Here is an 18,081-nt window from a genome sequence, read left to right as displayed (position 1 = left end):
AGGGGCTGAGGCTCTCTCAGTCCCTGCTCTTTCCTGGCATCACCCAGACCAGAGCTGAGCACAGAAAAGATATCAGTGAATATTTGTTGCATAGATAAACAAATGAGTTTCCAAGTTGCTATCATTGTCCTATGGTACTGATGAGGATATAGAGTTCCAGGTAATTTGGGTGATTTGTCCAAGTACTACAACTATTGAGAAGAGCAAGGAATTGAATCTGGGCAGCCCAAGCCCATAACCCGTGTTCTTATCTAAATATGTGAAACGCCTAGGGGTCTGAAAACCTGCTTTCCACGAGGTTGGTATCTTCCAGCTCTTTCCCCCAGACTTGTCTTTTCCTTCCAGAAAGCTTTGGGAGCTTTGGGCAGGGAGGAGGAGAGCAGGCAGGAGGGTGGGAGGTAAGTGAGAAGAAGGGAGAGGCCGGTTGGAGAACTAGGGCTGGGGCAGATTTGGAGGATAGGAAGGGAAAGTCCTGAGGGGTTTCTCCAGACCCATAGGGGGCAGGCGGAGTCGGCTGCCGGAGGTGCGGGGGCGGAGAAAGGGTGGGGACCGGCCCCGCGGGGGGCGATGCGGTAGCTGCAGCGGCGGCCGCAGGAGTTTCCCACAATGCAGCGCGGCGCGCTGTCCCCGGTGCTGATGCTCAGCGCTGCCCCGGAGCCTCCGCCGCGCCCGCCTCCCGCCCTCTCCCCGCCGGCCCCGGGCCCCCGCCATGGCTCGGCTCGGCCCAGCCCTGCCCCCGAGCCGTCGGGGGGCCTGGGCGCGGCGCTCGACAGCAGCCTGCGGGCCGCCGTGGCGTTCAAGGCGGAGGGCCAGCGCTGCTACCGAGAGAAGAAGTTCCGGGAAGCCATCGGCAAGTATCATCGGGCACTGCTGCAGCTGAAGGCGGCTCAGGGGGCCCGCCCTGGAGGCCTGCCCGCCCCCGCCCCCGGGCCCGCCAGCAGCCCGGGGCCAGCCCGCCTCAGCGAGGAGCAGCGGCGCCTGGTGGAGAACACGGAGGTGGAATGTTATGACTCTCTCACGGGTATGGGGCCGTCGGGGGGGCGCAGAGGATGCATACGGAGAGAGATGGGGAGTGACGGGCAATTATGAAGCTTTGGGCGGGGGGTTGGAGGCTTGAAGGGCCCAGACCTGAGGTCTGTGAAGAGAGACCCTGGAGCTTATCAAGGAGAGGAGTTCAGGGTGTAGGGGAACACAGGGATGGAAGGGCTGGGATGCAAGAAATGGGCTTTGGGCTGTCACCTGCGAACGTCAGGTGAGAAAAATCTTATCCTGGATTAGCGATTCAACGCCCCTCCCTCACCTGAGATAGCCTTTAGTACTCTCCCCTGCAGAAACTTCCCCGCTAATCGCCCGGGAGCGCCTGTCTGTGTTTTCGCTCCCTCTAGCGGCGGCGCAGATTGATTCTATCCTGATTGGTCAGAAGATCGGCGGCCCCGGGGGCCTGACCCTTAGGCCCCGCTCAGCGACGGGAAAGGGCTGGGGGTTCCTGTAGCCTGAAGGCCTGGCTCCTAGAAGTCAGGTGAGGTCTAGGGGTGCTGCCAGGCTCTTTGAGCACCTGTCCGGTGTCCCCACAGCCTGCCTGCTGCAGTCGGAGCTGGTGAACTATGAGCGGGTGCGTGAGTACTGTCTCAAGGTCCTGGAGAAGCAGCAGGGCAACTTCAAGGCCACCTACCGCGCCGGCATTGCCTTCTACCACCTGGGCGACTACGCACGCGCGCTGCGCTACCTGCAGGAGGCCCGCAGCCGGGAGCCCACAGGTGAGGGCCAGAGGAAGCAAGGAAACAAGGAAGGATCGGGGCAGCGCTGCTTCGAGGAAGTGCTGTGCCTCCTCCCCAGCATTTACTTCTCTATCTACCTACTCCTTACACACCCACTCAGGCACTCACCAGCCATTCATTCACGCCTCCCCTCCCCTCCCCCATGTTCCCCTGACATTCACCCAACCACCTCCCATCTATTCAGTCATTGACTCATCGAAGCCTCCTCCTCACCTACTCAGCTACTCCCTACCCACTCACCCCCCATCTCCACCCACCCCCATTCTCATTCATCCACTCACTAACCCATTCACCCACTCACCTATTCATTCACCTCTTCACCCACCCACTGCTCGCGGAGCATTTGCAGGGAGGCAGACCCCAGGACGGACAAGGCTAATACATTTGCAGGGATGGGGTCTGGGTTTGGGGGGGGGATGCTTGGCAGAGCTGGAGGCTTGTTGCTTGCCCTCAGGGACATCATAGTCAGGGTGTGGGGCGGGGCGGGGACAGACACAATATTGAGAGCCAATGACAAGGGAGCAGAACAGGTGCAGGACCCAGGGCTGTGGGAGCAGAGGCAAGATGAGTTTTCCTGATGAGAGGGTTAGAGGGAACAGACTTCTTGCAGATGTTATCGGAAGGTGGGCAGAAGTATGACAGCCGTCTCTGAGCAGAGGCATTCCTGGCAGAGGGCACAGCAAAAGCGAAAGCATGGAGGTGTGAAAGGCCCCGTTCCGCTTGTTGTGGCTGGGGCTTTGGGAGAAGGGCTCTGGCATGAGCAGCTGTGTGGGGGAGCCTCTGAAGGCTGGGGACAATGAGGTGTGAGCTGCCATGGTGCGGATGTCAGCCGCTGGCCCAGGACCCCCAGATAATGCCGTGCCCACCTCACCCGCAGATACCAACGTCCTCCGGTACATCCAGCTGACTCAGCTCAAGATGAACCGTTGCGGCCTCCAGCGGGAAGACAGCGGGGCCGGGGCCGGGGCCGGGGCGCGGGATGTCGTTGGCTAAGGCCAACCGAGGGGGCTTTCCCTCCCCCACTCCCACCTCACCGTGTAACTTCCCCCGACTCGTGTGTTTGCTGGTAAAGCACTTGTCACTGGTGACCATAACCGCTTTGTGTGGTGTTCTTGTGGGGACCAGGGAGGGAACATGGGCCCCGGGCTTTGCCCTCTGGAGCTCAGAAACCCAGAGGCTCGGGGAGGAAGTGTTGGATGGGGGTGGGGGTGCCCTCCTGGAGATGACCCAGGATCAGGGCCTGGGCTGGGGAAAGACACAGCCAAGAGTGGTAGGGGCAGGGGTTACCTTTAATGCTGCATTTTGTGCCGAATCCCTATGATGCCCTGTCCCTGAGTATCCCTGCCACCCTCCCCCCCACTGCAGGGTAGGCACAGGGACCCACCCTCTGGGGTACAAAGGAATAAATTAAGTGACCCCCTCCCCCCTTCCCCAATAAATAGAGTGAATATCCTGCCCAGGGCCTCTCCCCGCCTTGTGGCACGGCTGGCTGGGGCGGGGCCTGGGGCGCTACATTCATGGCTGCCCAGGCGGGCGGTGGAGGGTGGGCCTCAGCGGGAGCCATGGGCCCCACACAGGGGCACTGTGCTGTCCTGGCTCTGCCCCTCCATGTCCATGTCAAGCAGCGTGGGCTGCATGCTGGGGGGTCCAGGGCTCTCTGGGGTGTCCGGCCTGCTGGGAGGCGAGATGCTGAGTGTCCGGCCAAAGGAGACCAGTTTCCAGGGGTCCAGGCGGGGGCGGCTGGCAGCTGGCCGGGGTCTTGGGGCGAAGGTCAGGGTGGTAGGGCGGCCAGGGAACTCGGGGGGCCGGCGGTGGGTCGGGAACAAGGTCTGGGGGTCGGGCAGGCGGGGGAAGTCCAGGGGATCTCGAGGGCCTGGTAAGAGAGGATCAGATGAGGTCAATGGGGAGGGCCAGAGGGTGGCATTGGAAAGCCAGGACCTTTACATGAGAATTGGAATTTCTGACTTCTTTTGAAACACCTGCTGATGTTGGGCCCGCTTTCCAGCTGAGGTGGGACCTTAACCTAGGCCCCGAGCACTCCTAATTGCTCACTCATCTGGGAGCCACTCTGAGCATCTTCCTTAAGCTGTCAGAGCCTGTTCCCTTGTCACCCCTCTAGACAGAGCCCTCATCCCCCCAACTCCCCTCTCAGGTGCTGGGTGCAGGGACACAGGCCGGCGGAGAGACCTGAGGCATAGCGCTGTCTCTGGAGGGCAGGGCAGCAGCAACCTCCCTAGGCGAGGGTTAAATAAAACAGTGCCTGGTAGTAGGTAGTTGACTCCTATGCTGATCGTTTTTGTCTTTGTTAATAAATGCATAGGGAACCGTCTAGCACAGGAGTGTTCGCTATAGTCGTTACTGTTGCCACGAATGTCACCCGCCTGGCCCCTGGAGGCACTGAGGTTTGCCACCTCTCCTGCATCCCGGGACTCAAGCACCTGGGGACCCACAATGCCCCCAGCGGTGAGGACCCTGGGCACACAGACCCTTCCTCCCATGCTAAGCAGGAGGCCGCCCTGGCGTTGAGGGAGTGGCTGCTGGGCTGGGACCTTGGACCTTGGTGGGGGCAGGGGAGAAGGGTCGTTTTCTGCGCCCTGGGTGCGGGGCACCTCACTCACCAGGGCGGGGAGCCGCGGGCTCAGGCGCCCCCCGCTGCCCCAGCGCCCCGTCTGACGGCGTCCGCCGGTGCCCGCGGCTCACTGCGCGCGCGGCCGTGACGTGGGTGGGCGTAAGCGACTGGCGGGGGTCTTTCTTGAAGCTCTCCAGCTCCAGGTCCACCAGCGGGTTGGTGCCGGGCGGCGAGGGCGGCGGGGAGGGCGCGGCCGGCGCGGCCTCGTCGCTGTCGGAGCGCAGCAGCGAACGCGTGGAGTTGCAGTCGGACACGGACGACAGCGACACCAGGGTGGCCGAGGGCGCCAGGCCCAGGCCGGGGGCCGCGTCGTCGCGGCGGCCGGGGGAGCGCCCGGGCGGGCTGAGGCCCCGCGGGAAGCGGCCGGCGCGGGGGAAGAGGCCGTCCAGCCAGCGCCGCTGCTCTTCGCCGTCGGCCGCGCGCGCCTCGGCCACGTCGGCGCCCAGGCCCACGGCGCCCAGCAGCGTGGCGCAGCCCAGCAGAGCCAGCTCGCAGCGCCGCCGGCCGCCGTGGCCCGGCCGGCAGAGGGGCGCGGGCGCTCCCGGGGAGGGCTCGGCCGGCAGCGGCACCGTGAGGTAGGACGGGGTGGTGTAGGGGGAGGGAGGCACGCTGTTGCCTCCGTCCGCCTCCGCGAACTCCTCTGCAACCGGGAGAGGGCCGGTCACTCGCCTCCTGGGCTGGCCTTCGCCCCCGAGGTCCCCGCTGTCCCCGCAGCCCCCCTCCCCCGGGACTTGGTGGCAAGGGGACTGCCCCGAAAGACCCTCCCGGCAGTGCGGCCACCAAGTCCCACCAAACATGGTTCTGGAATCTTTCTCCCCACAAAGCCCCTTGCCCCTGGGAATGACCCTGCACCCATGGGCTGCCCCCCTTTCCAGGAATGTTGCCTACTCACGGGTCCAGTGCTGTCGGACCCCCCCCCCCCATCTTGGGTTATGTTTCCCTCTAGATACCCCTCCCTCTGCATTTTAAAGGCACCCTCACCCTCTTACCCATCTCATTGAGGCTGGCAAAGCCTGGGGCAATCGGTGTGTGTTTGGGGGATTTGCCGAGATTGGGGGCGCTTGATGACCACTGTTTGCTTCCTTCCCCCAGGGCCTTCAGCCTGCAGGGGCACCAGAGATGGGGGGAGGGGGTTGCAGTGCAGGCCTGCTGGCTGCGGGGGCCTGGGGGCCAGGGGCAGGGCCAGTAGCAGTGGGCTCCCAGCGGCCAGTACCTCTCCTCCCCTCCAGCCCGCTCCTTCTGCAGGGTGGAGCTGGGTCCCCACGTCCGGCCCTTCTTCTTGCCTCCAACCAGTTCTTCCTTCTTTGGGGGCCCACTGCGGCCCCATGTCCCACTGCCACCACTGCTGCTGCCACTGCTGCTGCCACCACCGTCCACAGGAGTCACTGGGCCAAGAGAAGCTACTTGGTTACTGGGCCTTGCGCTCCTCGCCTCACTCTCAGATCCACCCTCCACCAGCAAGCCAAGGGACCTTGTTCTCTAACTCCAAACATGACCCTTCCCTTGCTTGTTCCCACCCCCGGCCTTGGCCCTTGCTGGCGGCTCTGGCAGGGACATACTTCCTTCTGATCCTGGCCCTCCTCCCTCCCTCTCACCCCGCAGGTCCCTGCTCGAACCCAACTCCTTACACAGGTCTTCCCGATGGAAAACAGCCATCTTGCTCTTTTATTCCCTTCCCTGCTTTCCTTTACAGTGCTTATCGCTACAGGAAATTGACCCGCTTCCTGACTTGTTGGCTTGTCTATTGTCTGTCTCCATGATGTGAACCAGGGAGGGGACCCTGCCTGTCTTGTCTCTGTCATTCCTCTGGCTCAGTACATGCCGTATGTGCGCAGGGGACGTTGTTGATGACGGACGGGTCAGGGCCCAGAGAGATACTCACGGCGAATGGCCCTCAGCCGGGGGATGATGCTGGGGCTCGCGGGGGGGCTGGCCCCGTCAGATCCTTTCCGCTTGTCCAGGGTTGGAGAGGCCTGGACTGTGATCTTATGCTCGAAGCCTGCGAAAAGAAAGAGACTTTCCTGAGCAAATGGCTTCGTGGGTAACCAAAGAGAAGTTCCCTTTGTAGAAGGATAGAAGGAGTGCTGGCATGGGAACAGCACTGTTTTGCATTCCCAAACCGTCCAGGTCACCTGGAGACTGGGGGTGGGGGGTGCTCACTCTTGGGCCTTCTGAATCGGCAACTCCAGGGTGAAGGACAGCCTTCTGACCATGACGAGCCCTCCAGAGACCTCTGGTGCATGCCGGAGGCTGAGAGGAAGGATCCTAATTGGGTCCCTAATTAACAAAGTCTTGACTATGGATCTAGGCTTAAGTGTCCAATGTGGTGGCCATTAGCCACATGTGGCCACGGAGCACCTGCCATGTGGGATTGCAGCTGAGGAATTAGAGAGTTTAAACTTCATCTGTGTGGTTACAGTGAATTTCAATTTAAACTTAAAAGCGGATGCTCAGTGCGGTTATTGGAAACACTGAAGCACGTTTGGAACAATTTGGGTATGTGAATCTACTTTTGTGTGTGTGTGTCTGAGCGTGTGTGAATCTACTTTCTCAACTGTAAATTTCATGAAATGCAAACGCAGGTCAAGTATTTTTGATGAAAATGCGGCGCCTGGGCCGAGATGCGCTTTAACTGTAGCATGTACAGTGCGTTTCAAAGACTGAGTGTGAAAAAAGAAGGTAGAACCCCTAACAGTGTTTCCTGTGTGGATGACATGGGACACGGTAACCTTTTGGACATATCGGGCTACATACAATATATTGTTAGAATCAACGGCACCTGTTCTCCAGCTCTTGGGGCAGCTATGAGATTCAACACTGAGCCGCGTGGCTTGCATTAGGGTTCTGGTGGCCAGCGCGGTTCCGGGCACTGCGCTATGGCTCGGAACGTCCCAGGGACAGAGTGGAGCAGACGTCACGTGCTTATGGCGGGCAGCACCGTAACAGTGCCTAGGAAGCAGGCTTCGGGAAAACACGGGCGAAACCTGAACCGACTGATTAAGCCTTGCCATCCACGTGAAACAAAAGGGGCTGAATGGCCGCAATTTCACATGGTTTAATACCACTTTATAGGAAATTCAGGGGATGGAAGGGCGTGTTAGGCGATGGGGGGGGGGGGCAGGGATTGCAAGCGGCAACGTCCGCTGCTCCCGCCTTGGGAGATGCCCCAGGATAAATGAGGTTCCTCAACGAAGTACTGGCAAGCGGGGAAAAGCAGCTGACTAAAAGATATTAAAAAAAAAAAAAAATGTGTGGGAGACGTAACAATAAAGAGAAGTAGAAGAGTGAATGCCCTGAAAGTCAAAACAGAGGTTACTCTTGGCGGGGGGTGGGGGGTGGGGTGGGGGGTGTTGTGTGTTGCTGGGAGGGGGCACGAGGAGGCCGGGGTGGGGGGCGGTGGAGGTTCTGCCCTCGTGGGGGTGATTATCTGCGCTCCTGAATCTGTGCTGTTTCCGGGTCCTTTTCCACATGGGTCATATATTTAGCAAGAAAAAAAAAAGTTTACAAACTAAAAGGAAGAGGTAAAGCCTGTCAGGGCTGCTCCCGGCAGCCTCCGGGGGGCGGGGGGCGGGCGGCGGGCGGTACCGGAGGGCAGGCTGATGTGGCTGCCGCCTTCCCGCAGCTTGAGCAGGCGGCTGCGCTTGAAGTTGCCCTTGCGTTTGCGGACCCTGGGCTTCTCCTGGCTCAGCTGGCACATGAGCAGGTGCAGCTCCCGCTCCACGATGTCCATCTCGCGCTCCGCCAGCTCCTGCTCCCGCCGCCGCAGCTGCTCCTCTTGGAAGCGCTGCTCCTGGGCGGCCCGCAGCAGCTCCTCCTCACGGCTCCGGAGCTCCTGGGGAGCAGATGGGCGGCTGGGCCGAGGGGGCCTACCTCTCTGCCCGCCCCACCCCCCCGGGATGGACCCCGGGGCTGCTGGGTCGGTAAGGGCACAGCACAAGCGCCCCTGGAGATGGGGCAACTCACTCTTTACCAGCCCAGCGTCCTGCCAGGACACGGGGTTGTTTTAGCAAAAAGAAAGGGGTGGCTTTATTTTTTCCCCTTTGATTTTTAATTTTTTGGCCTCTCAATTTGGAAAACTTCAAACATCCACAAAACCAGAGACAGAGTAGAGCACCCAATATACTCATCATTCGAGGTCATCAACTATTCATACTTTGCAAATCTTTTTTCATGTCACTTCTTGTCTCCTCCCTCCCTCCCACCCTCCCATTTTGGCTGCTGTGTCTTAGAATCAATCCCACACATCAGGCGGTATCACTTGTAAGAATGTCAGTGCAGGGTGCCTTTTCTTCGTATGCAAGGAAGCCCCCCTTGGCCCTGCAGGGACCCAAAGACTGAGGCTCAGGGGAAGGGTCTCTGCCCCACCGAAGGCACAGGAATGCAGGATCTCGCTCCATCCCTCCCACCCCGTCCCCTGCCTTCACCTTCTCTTTGGTCCGGAGGTCGTCAAACATGTGCTGGATCTCCAGCTTCCAGTCTTCCTGCAGCGAGTGGAAGGACTCCAGTGGCATCTGGAACAGGGCTGACTGTTCGATGACTTCAAGCTGCTTCAAGATGCTGCCGAAGTCTGGCCGCCCATGGGGGTCTGGGTCCCAGCATTCTGGGGTGGGGGTGGGGGTGAGGTGTCAGTGGCCACGTTCTGGGGCATCACCCGGCTCCGTGGAAGGCAGGGCTTCAGGGGACTGTGGACAAACAACTTCCACAGAGCCGAGGGGAAGGAAAGAAGACCCAAATACCCGGCAACATTTCACTCAGTGAAACTCTGGGAGAGAAACCTGGGGACCCGCTCCCTCACTTGTGGCAGAACCAAGGATCAGGGAGGAATCCCGGGACGAGTGAATGCTAACAGGTTGCCCTCAGGAGCTGTGGGTCTGGCCGGAGAAAAAGTGTGGGGGCCCTGGATGCAGTCTGTGGTCTGATGGATGCGGCCCCTTCTCCCTCACTCCTGGGCCCACTGGGATGGATGGGTGTGAAGGGGTGAGGCCTGGCCCAAGGGCCCCTGCCACCCGAGCTGAGCCTATCTCCACAGGGCCCTGGCTCACCCTCCAGTAGGCGGGCAAAGGGCTCGGGGCACGTGGAGGGGATGGGCAGCGTCAGCTTGTTCATAGCCACGCCATACGCCACGGCCAAGGCGTCGATTTCACGGTAGGGGACCTCACCCGTCAGCAGCTCCCAGAGCAGCACCCCGAAGCTGCAGGTGGGGAAGAGGGAGGGGTGATGCTGCAGTCCACCCCAATCCTCACCTACACCCCAGCCCTGCCTCTGGTCCCCTGGTGGGCCTCCCTCACCCCAACGTCCAGCCCTGGCTGAGGAGGCCACAAGAACATGATTGACCTCTGCTGGCCTGATCTCAAATAGATGTTGTGGGGTTGGTTCTCTCTGACGTCTTGCCTTTGCTCTCTCCCCCCTCACCCCTGCCTGAAAATCTTAAGTGTGTCCCCTGTGCTTATGGGGCAAAGCCACTTTTCTTAGTCCTGACCTCTGATGACCCCTATAGGCTTGCCTCTAAGCGCTCTCACCCCTGTACCAACCCCAGGGTCAGCTTGCAGCCACACTGAGCAAGTTGAAAAGTCCCATTCTTCCTAACCTCTGGCTTTGCACATGCTGTTCCCTTTGTCGAGGACATCCTTCCCTTGCATAACTGTCCTTTAAGTCAGAATTCAGGTGCCCTCTCTACCAGGAAGCCTTCCTTGATTCCACAGCCTCCAAAGCTAGGTTACAGGCCCCTCCTCTATGTTCCCACAAGAACCCTCAGCACTTACCTCTAAAAACCAGTTAACACTATTTAACATTTATAAAGCACTTACTCCAGGCCAGCACCGTGCTAGGCGCTCTCAGTAATCCTCACAACAGCCCTGTAAGGCAGAAGGTATTGGTATGACCCCCATTTTATCCGACCAGCAGGTGCAGGCTCAGAGCGGTTCAGTTATCTGCCTCAAGGTCACACAGCTAGTAAGCGGCCAGGTCTCAGTCCACACTTGGACTCAGGCCTGCTGGACGCCCATGGCAGTGTCCTTACTGCATACACGACCCCGGGGCGTGCACCACTCTGCTAGTTGCCTGCGGGTCTGTCTTCTCCAGGAAACTGAACTCCCTCAGGAGCCTAATGACCATTTTGTGCAGCGCCTGGCACGCAGTAGGCCCCTGGGCTCCCCCCACATCCACACGCACATTCATTCGACATATAAACACATCTGCTGCGTGCCAGACACTGTTCCAGGGCCCGGAGCAAGACGGACGCAACGTCTGCTCCCCTACAGCTGCTGGCCTCCCTTCTCGGGGCGGCACTGGCAACCCAGAGCTGGGCGCATCCTGTCTGAAATACTTTTCCATCATCCTTTGCAGCTAAGGAAACCCCTACGGCGATGGCTCTGGCCAGCGGGATGGAGGAGGACGTGTCCTCTGCAACTAACTTCCAGGAAGCGTCCTTAGAGAGAAGGGGTGTCTTTTCAGCTTCTGTCCTTCCTAATGTGGACCTTAAAGCTGGAGCTCAAGCAGCCATTTTGGATGATGAGGTGAGCTTGGGAATGGAGGCCATGCAAGGTGGAGGAAAATAACAGTGGCTTTCAGTTGGACGTGGCGTGAATCCCCCACCTCCCCACATCACTGGAAACCCGTGGGGATGTTTGGGTGGTCACAATGACCGGGGAGTGCGATGACCTATGGGGGCCGGAACTACGTATACCTGGTGTCCTGAAAAGTCCAGGGCGGGACCACACCAAGAATGATCTTGCCTGATGTCAATGACACCTCCGTTGAGGACCCCTCCCCCTGACACAGGATCCTGTCGCCGGGGGCACCACAGCAGTCCTGGGCTTTATATGTGTTTGTTTGCATTTGGGGTTTTCTGCTCCTTGCCACTTAGATCTGGCTCTGTTAAATGTTGGGTACCACCAAGGAATGCCTCAACGTAAAGCCACTCAGAACCTTCCCCAAAGGGCTGCGCTGCTCTCATGGAGACTTCCTGTCTGATTTGTCTGCCCCAAAGCCATGACTTTCCTGCTTGTCCGTCTGGAGCCTCCGCTGAGGTCTGACCCGGGTTTGGCTCCCTCCCAGGAGAAGGCCAGGGGGTGAAGAGGTTCTGTTGCCCCCATCCAGTCTGGCTGGGGAGAGCAACAGCCCCCTCACTGGCCTCTCGCCCCCACTACTCCTGTTCCCTACAATCCATTCCCGATTGTACAGCTGAGGGAGCCTTGCAATGCTTCGCCAGACCAGGCCATTCGTAAAGGCCACTCATGGCTTTCCCCTGCGCTTAGAATAAAGCCCGGCGTCTGGTCCCCGCCCAGCTCTCTCTCCTCTGTTATTTCCTACCACCTTTCTCCTTGCCTGCTCTGCTCCAGCCGTGTGGCCTTGTGGTTCTATCTGAAGCAGACCAAGCTCATTCTTACGCTGGTGTCTCCTTTGTGGGCACTGTACCCTCTGCCTGGGAAGCTTCTTCCCCCAAACTGTGGGTGGGGGGCTCCTTCCTGTCAGCCCACACTCAGCCCAAGTATCACTTCCCAGAAAAACCTTCCTTAAAGTCATCCTCCGGCCCTCAGAGGGCTTTTCGATCAAACTCCTGGCTCTTAATACTATCTAATGCTTTGTGCTGGGGGATTAGCTCACTATCTTTTGAAAATTCTTTTACGACTTTATAAACTTAAAACCAGTGATTTCTCCAGCTTTCTTGTATGTTTATTTACTTATTTACTATCTCAGTGGGCAGGAAATGTGTCTGCTTTTATTTCCCGCTGTATCCTTAGCACCCAGTGTGGACGGACGGACAGACGGATGGACGGACGGATGCCTCCAAAAGCCTCAATTTCCTGCTGCCAAGTGGGGCAATGTGCTGGATGGTGTCTGAGGGCCCTGGTGCTGACACCCTATCTCTAGATCTTTGGAATTTTCCACTCGAATCCAAATCCTTCTCAGCTGCCACTTCAGCCAACAGAACAGACACCTGCTTTGGTGCTTGGAGGGCCTGACCTTGCCAGCAGGCCCCTTTGCCAGGCCCGGATCCTCACTTCAGTGGGAGACCACCCCTCCCACTCTGACCCCCGCCCCCGCCTCCCCCATTGCCAGGACTCCCCAGCCGCCCCCATCAGCACCTCCAGACATCACTGCTTTTGGAGAAGAGGGAGAGACGGATAACCTCTGGAGCCATCCAGGCGTAAGTCCCCGCAGCACTCATTTTGGTGGTCTTGTGCCACTCGCGGGCGAGGCCGAAGTCTGTGATCTTGAGCACCGTGTCTGCGAGGTTGTGGTTCTCAATGGCCTCCAGGATAAGGACTGGGAGGGAGGAAGAAAGGTGGGTCACCCCAGAGCTTCTGGACTGCAGACCCAAGCATCCTGGCCCCTGTCTCGGCTGGAACCCCCTACTTGCTCTCTCCCCCACCTGGAGCTGTCTCCCTCTGCGGCTGAAATACCTCGAACCCCTCCCTGCGGTCCAATCCCTACCCGGGGCTGCCATGAAGGGGGAGGGGCTTCCTCTGGGTCCGCTTCCCTCCTGACTCCAACCTGGGCTCTGGGGAGCTCATCGCAAGGTCGGTAGCCAATGCCTTGGTTCTTCTTGGTCCAGGCCTTGGATTCCCAGCCAGCCCAGAGGTGGGAACTACAGACCACGAGCAGAAGGGAAGAACGTGGTTCTCCTTTGTCTTTGTTACCCCCTGTGGCAAACTGCATTCAGGGGGTCCCCCGTTCTACTCCTTTCTGCAGCATCCCACTCTTTGCCACGTGACTGTGCATTTCTTCCCCCCGCCCCCCCGAAAGAGGCAGAGCGTATTTCCCCCTCCTTTACTTTGGGCTGGCCATGTGACTTGTTTGGGTCAACAGGATGAGGCGGAAGGGACAGAATGTCAGCCCCAAGCCTAGGCCTTCAGAGGCCTCACCTGTCTGCCTGCTCTCGCGCTTCTGCCTTCACCACGAAACCATGCTCGGCTAGCCTGCTGGTCCAAGGTACGTGGGAGCTACTTGGGGTCAAGCCTCTCTGCCTGAGCCCGACCTAAATCAGCTTACCCTCCAGCAGGCGTGCATGTGTGTGAGCAGTAATAAATGACATCAAGTTTTAAGACACTGAGTTTTAGGGGTGGCTTGTTTCGTAGCATTACTGTGACAAAATCGGACGGATATATTGAGTGGTTCCAACTTGCTGCCTGGGATTGTTACTAACGACAATGTCATCATGGCTCGTGTTTACTAGCAGCCTATTATATGGCAGGCACTGTGCTAAGCTCTTCACAGGAATTAACTGGAAAGCAGCCCATTTTAGCAACTGACAAACTGAGGCGCAAAGAGATGAAGACCTTGGCCAAGATCATAGAGCTAGAAAACTGTGCAGCAAAGAAAAGACGTGATCTAGATCTGTCTTGAGAGCCCAACCTCTTAACTGCTATGATATTCTACCAGCTTCTATCAAACAGAGGCCCCAAAGCGTACAGTGTCCTGCCTAGGTTTGAATCTCAGCTCTGCCACTTATTAGCTGCATAACCTTGTTAATGTATTCTTCTTAATGCTAAGATTTCTCCTCCATTAAATGGAGACGGTGGTAATATTTACCTTAGCGGGTTGTAGGAAGGATTTATGGCCTGAAGCAACAGTACATCCTTACAAAATGTTAGCTATTATTATTAGTGCATGATGTCGCCATAATTGGCCCTTATTTCTCCACCTGGATCTTTGATCCTTCCTGGCTACTTCTTCCGTCATAACAGTGAGCTAATTCTACTATCATTGAAGCCCAGAGGCCTCCCTCGACTCTCTAGCACGTGACTCCATCTCTCCCTTCTTGGGTCCCACCTCTCCTATTTGTGGGGTGACCCTGCAACAGAGGGGTGACCCTGCGACAAAAGGAACACACTATGGCCTTACACTTCATCTGCGTCACCCCCTGCTTAGAAACCCTCTAAGGGCTTCCATGGCATTGAATAAAATACTCCAAATCCTCATCACGGCCCCCAGGGTCATCATGACCTGGGCGCTGCCTACGTTTCTGACCTCATCTCCTAACTCTGTCTCATTCCTCCTCTTCCAACCCCTCTGGTCTCCTTGCTGTTTCTCCAACAAGGCGTGCTCATTGCCACCTCAGGACCTTGGCCCTGCCCAGACCTTCGTAAGGCCGGGTCGTCTTTGGTCAGGTCTCCACTCCAGGATTGCCTCCGCTGACCATCTGACTGAAGGAGCTCCTTCTGCCTCATCCTCGATCTATTTTATTTCCTTCAGAGCCCTGGATACTCTATGGAAATTCTGTCATCTATCTGTCTATCTATCTATCTAAACATCGATCATCTACTTCCGAGTATTAGCCTCTAACTTCCATATGGGGAGATCTTGCCTGGTTCAGTCATCCCAGAGCTTAAGACAGGGCCTCGTATACTTAATTCTGCTTACAAGTTACTGGTTGAATGAACCAGTGTATGAGCGACACCGGGTGAGGGATTCCTCAGGGAAAGAGGAATGGAGGAAGCCAGACTGCGGAAGCCCTGTGACCTGTCCCAGGCTCAGAGCTGTCCTGTTGCCTGAGCAGGAAGCCCTGGACTACAGAGCCCAAACAACCCTATGTCCAGGTGGCATTGGCTGCAGGAAACCCTGGGGGCACAGGTGTGTGTCCTTACACCCCACCTTCAGGCTGTTGAATCAGCAGGGGTGAGGAAGGGCCAAGAAGAGCATGCTCAGCCTTCCAGAGGAGCACACTGCCCGTCCTGCCTCCATTTGCCCAGCATTTTGGAGCCTCAGGAAAGGCAGGAGCCATCTGTGTCTCCTGCCCCATTCCCCAGCCCTGGCACAGTGCTTGGCACCCCTTGAGCTCCTGGCGGCTCTGTCAGTGCCCAAATGCGAGGCCTGGAAGGTAAGAAACACACATCCCTCTGCTGCAGGGGCTTTGCCGTTGGTGGTGGTGGGGCGTAGAGCAATAACATTGTAAAAAAAAAAAAAAAAGGCGGAATGGATTCAAACAAATGTCAAGGTGCGGAATTGGCAGGAATCAGAAGTAGATGAGATGTGAGGGTCCAAAGGTGAGGGCAAAGGGAACCCGTCACGTTTCAGGTGAGGGCAGGGCACACGCTGGCCTCATTCACTGCTGAGCCCTTTCCTTAGCGCATGATTTGGCCCGGCAAACACCAAATGAAAAAAGAAAAGAATGAGTACATCAGTGTAGAAAGGAAAGGGAGTGAGGTGGGGCAGAGGAAGGATGGGAGGAGAGCCAGGAAGGTAGGATTTTGCCCCTGCTATATACTTAGGACCCAGGGCAGGGTGTGGCACACAACAGGCGCTCGGGAAATATGTGGGGAATGAATGAGATCTTCAGCTTGTGAGGACAGAAAGGGCGGAAACCACTGAGAATACATGCTCACTTAATATGTGCTAATATCACAAGAAGCTCCTGGATCTAGATGGGGGTCCTGGGGAGCCTTCCCTTCTGCCTGGCCCCAGTTCCCATTCAACCAACCAATCAACTTCTGAGAGCCTGGGATCAGCCAGGCAGCCTGGAAGCTTTTACGTAAGGCACATCCCTTTTCCTCCTCCCTCACCTCCACTTTGCCTCCGCTAGCTGGGGCAGAGAGGCCTGGGAGGACGCCAGGAAGCGGTTCTCAAATGGGGGCGGCTTTACCCCTTCCCCCTCCCCAGGGGACACTTGGCAACGTCTGGAGACAAGTTTCGGTTATCATAATTGGGGATGGGGGCGAGGATGCTACTGGCAACTGGTGGGTAGAGGCCAAGGATGCTCCTAAAACAGCCTCTGACACAGGACAGCCTCCTACGATCATCTGGCCCCAAATGTACACAGTGCTGAGGCCGAGCAACCCCGACTCCAGGCTAGGTTCTTTCTGTCTCCACCCGGCAGACTCTGGCATCGCGGTTAGGCAGTGAATGTCATGAGGACAGGCGCTGCATCTGTGCTGTTTTATGCTAAGAGTGCAGGGCCGGTTGTATTTATTGAGCTACTGTGACTGTAGGCTACGGGACAGGTGGTTCCTCAACCTTTCTGAGCCTCCTTTTCCTCCCTTAATGGCCAAGACCTGCCTCACTTGGCCCGGAAAGTATACTGCTGCCCCTTCTCACCCTCGGCAGTGTCGTCTGGTGTCCCCATTTCCCGCCACCTACACTTGACCTCACAAGATTCTGTGGAAGCAAGTTTTGGGGGGAGGACACCACTTACTGTTGATGGACTTGAGGTCCCGGTGGATGATGGGCACAGGGGCATCATTGTGTAGGTAGTTCATGCCCCGGGCCACCTGCACAGCCCAGTTGACCAGCACATGAGGGGGCACCCGGCGGCCTGCCAGCACCCTGCTCAGTGCGCCCCCCCTGGCATACTCCATCACCAGGCAGAGGTGTGGTGGGCTGAGGCAGGCCCCTCTGAGGGCAATGATGTTGGGGTGCTTCAGGGCTCCGAAGAGCCTGGCCTCCTGGCGCACCTGCTCTGCTGTCACTGCCGGGTCCCGCTCAGGGTCCAGCCGGGCGGCCTTGACAGCCACCTCCTCGCCGCGCCATAGGGCCCGGTAGACCTTGCCAAAGCCCCCTACACCGATGATCTCCTCTAGCTGCAGCTCGTGGAAGGGGATCTCCTGGGGCAGCTGGAGGCCCGCTGGCGCGGCGGGGGCGCCGGGGGCTACGTAGTTGCTGGGGAAAACGCCCACACGGCCGCTGGGTAGCTGCCCGGTCCACCAGCCCTCGTCGCCCGACACCGCACAGTCCTGGGAAAGCACCTGGACGCGGTCGCCCCTTCTCAGGGTCAGCTCCTCATCGCCTGCCGCCTCGTAGTCGAAAACCGCGGTCCAGACGGGCCCCGTGGGGGTCGTGCCCCACTCCTTGGCCGTCCCCCCCTCCTCCTCCTCCATGGGGGAGGGGCCGGGGGCTTGCGGGAGGCCGCTTCACACTGGCTGCCCGCGGGATGCAGAGGGCGGGCCCCGGCGGCCAGGATGGGGGGCAGTCCCTGCGGGTTCTAGGGGGCTCCTGGTGGCCATGGCTGGGGGGGGGGCCCTCCGCAGGAGCAACAAAAAGCCTCCTTCAAAGGGCAGGGTCGTCCCCTCTGATTCAGCTGCCCAGGCGGGGCGGGGTGCGGGTAGGGCGGCGGGTTCACCTGTCCCCCCCAAATGTCAGGGCGCTAAGAGGGCCTGGACGCGCGGCTCCCGAATTCCTGCCGGGGCCCGCCGGTGGGGGACGAGGGTGAGGGAAGCAGGCAGCCCCCTTCCCCGCGCCTCTCACCCCGCGCAGCTCCACCGGCGGCCCCCGGCTCCGCATCCCGGGCCACGACTGCCGGGTGGGGTGGGGGTGGCTGGGCCCGGGGGGCGCCCGCCCCGGGACGGGGTGGCGCGCCCCTCGGCCTTCTCACGCGCGGGGCGGCCGGGCGGCCCCCATCCTCAGCACCGGCCTCCCGGTCGGCCCCAGCCCTGCCCCCGCCCGCGCCGCTTCCCCGGGCCGCCGGCGGTGCCTCAGTGACGTGCTCGCCGCCGCCGCCGCCGCCGCGGTGCCGCCTGGGAGTTGTAGTCTCTGGCTGCGCGGCCTCGAGGCTGTCCCCTGGCCCCCAGAGCCCCGCTGCCAGCCTCGGGCCGCAGTGGGGGCCCCGCGGGGCCGAAGGAATCCTCCCGGGGAGATAAGTCTGGCCTCGGACCCTGGGACCAGGTGGGCCGGACGCCTGGAAGAGGGACGGAGGAGGGGGCCAAGCGCTCCTCACAGACCCTGCGAGTCCGCGGCTCA

The 18,081-nt window shown here is 59.2% G+C and overlaps 2 protein-coding genes across 2 annotated transcripts; one reads left to right on the top strand and one right to left on the bottom strand.

Moving 5' to 3' along the window:
* Window positions 1-606: 606 nt before the first annotated feature.
* TTC9B (tetratricopeptide repeat domain 9B) lies at window positions 607-2,771 on the top strand. Its single transcript, XM_026482307.2, has 3 exons — window positions 607-1,021; window positions 1,575-1,757; window positions 2,656-2,771. Exons 1-3 carry the CDS (start codon window positions 607-609, stop codon window positions 2,769-2,771), a joined length of 714 nt encoding a protein of 237 aa, XP_026338092.1.
* Window positions 2,772-2,872: 101 nt separating this feature from the next.
* On the bottom strand, window positions 2,873-17,762 carry MAP3K10 (mitogen-activated protein kinase kinase kinase 10). The gene is made up of 10 exons (XM_026482306.4): window positions 16,541-17,762; window positions 12,495-12,675; window positions 9,450-9,598; window positions 8,832-9,007; window positions 7,993-8,239; window positions 6,290-6,406; window positions 5,621-5,792; window positions 5,397-5,509; window positions 4,397-5,047; window positions 2,873-3,651 (listed from the first exon to the last, which is right to left on the bottom strand). Exons 1-10 carry the CDS (start codon window positions 17,220-17,222, stop codon window positions 3,329-3,331), a joined length of 2,811 nt encoding a protein of 936 aa, XP_026338091.1. The 5' UTR covers window positions 17,223-17,762; the 3' UTR covers window positions 2,873-3,328.
* Between the last annotated feature and the right edge of the window lie 319 nt (window positions 17,763-18,081).

The sequence above is a fragment of the Ursus arctos genome, unplaced genomic scaffold, assembly GCF_023065955.2.
Source record: "Ursus arctos isolate Adak ecotype North America unplaced genomic scaffold, UrsArc2.0 scaffold_19, whole genome shotgun sequence".
Taxonomy (NCBI): Eukaryota; Metazoa; Chordata; class Mammalia; order Carnivora; family Ursidae; genus Ursus; species Ursus arctos.
The sequence above is the reverse complement of the archived record's forward strand: the minus strand, read 5'-3'. Positions and strand labels throughout refer to the sequence as shown.

Bases quoted from the DNA above. Each gene is read 5' to 3' on its own strand.
- TTC9B (XM_026482307.2), top strand. From the start codon at position 607: ATGCAGCGCGGCGCGCTGTCCCCGGTGCTGATGCTCAGCGCTGCCCCG. The intron at 1,022-1,574 runs GTATGGGGCCGT...GTGTCCCCACAG, and splicing joins ATGTTATGACTCTCTCACGG to CCTGCCTGCTGCAGTCGGAG. The intron at 1,758-2,655 runs GTGAGGGCCAGA...CCTCACCCGCAG, and splicing joins CCGCAGCCGGGAGCCCACAG to ATACCAACGTCCTCCGGTAC.
- MAP3K10 (XM_026482306.4), bottom strand. From the start codon at position 17,222: ATGGAGGAGGAGGAGGGGGGGACGGCCAAGGAGTGGGGCACGACCCCC. The intron at 12,676-16,540 runs GTAAGTGGTGTC...CCTCCCTCCCAG, and splicing joins GGACCTCAAGTCCATCAACA to TCCTTATCCTGGAGGCCATT. The intron at 9,008-9,449 runs GTGAGCCAGGGC...CCCCCACCCCAG, and splicing joins CTTTGCCCGCCTACTGGAGG to AATGCTGGGACCCAGACCCC.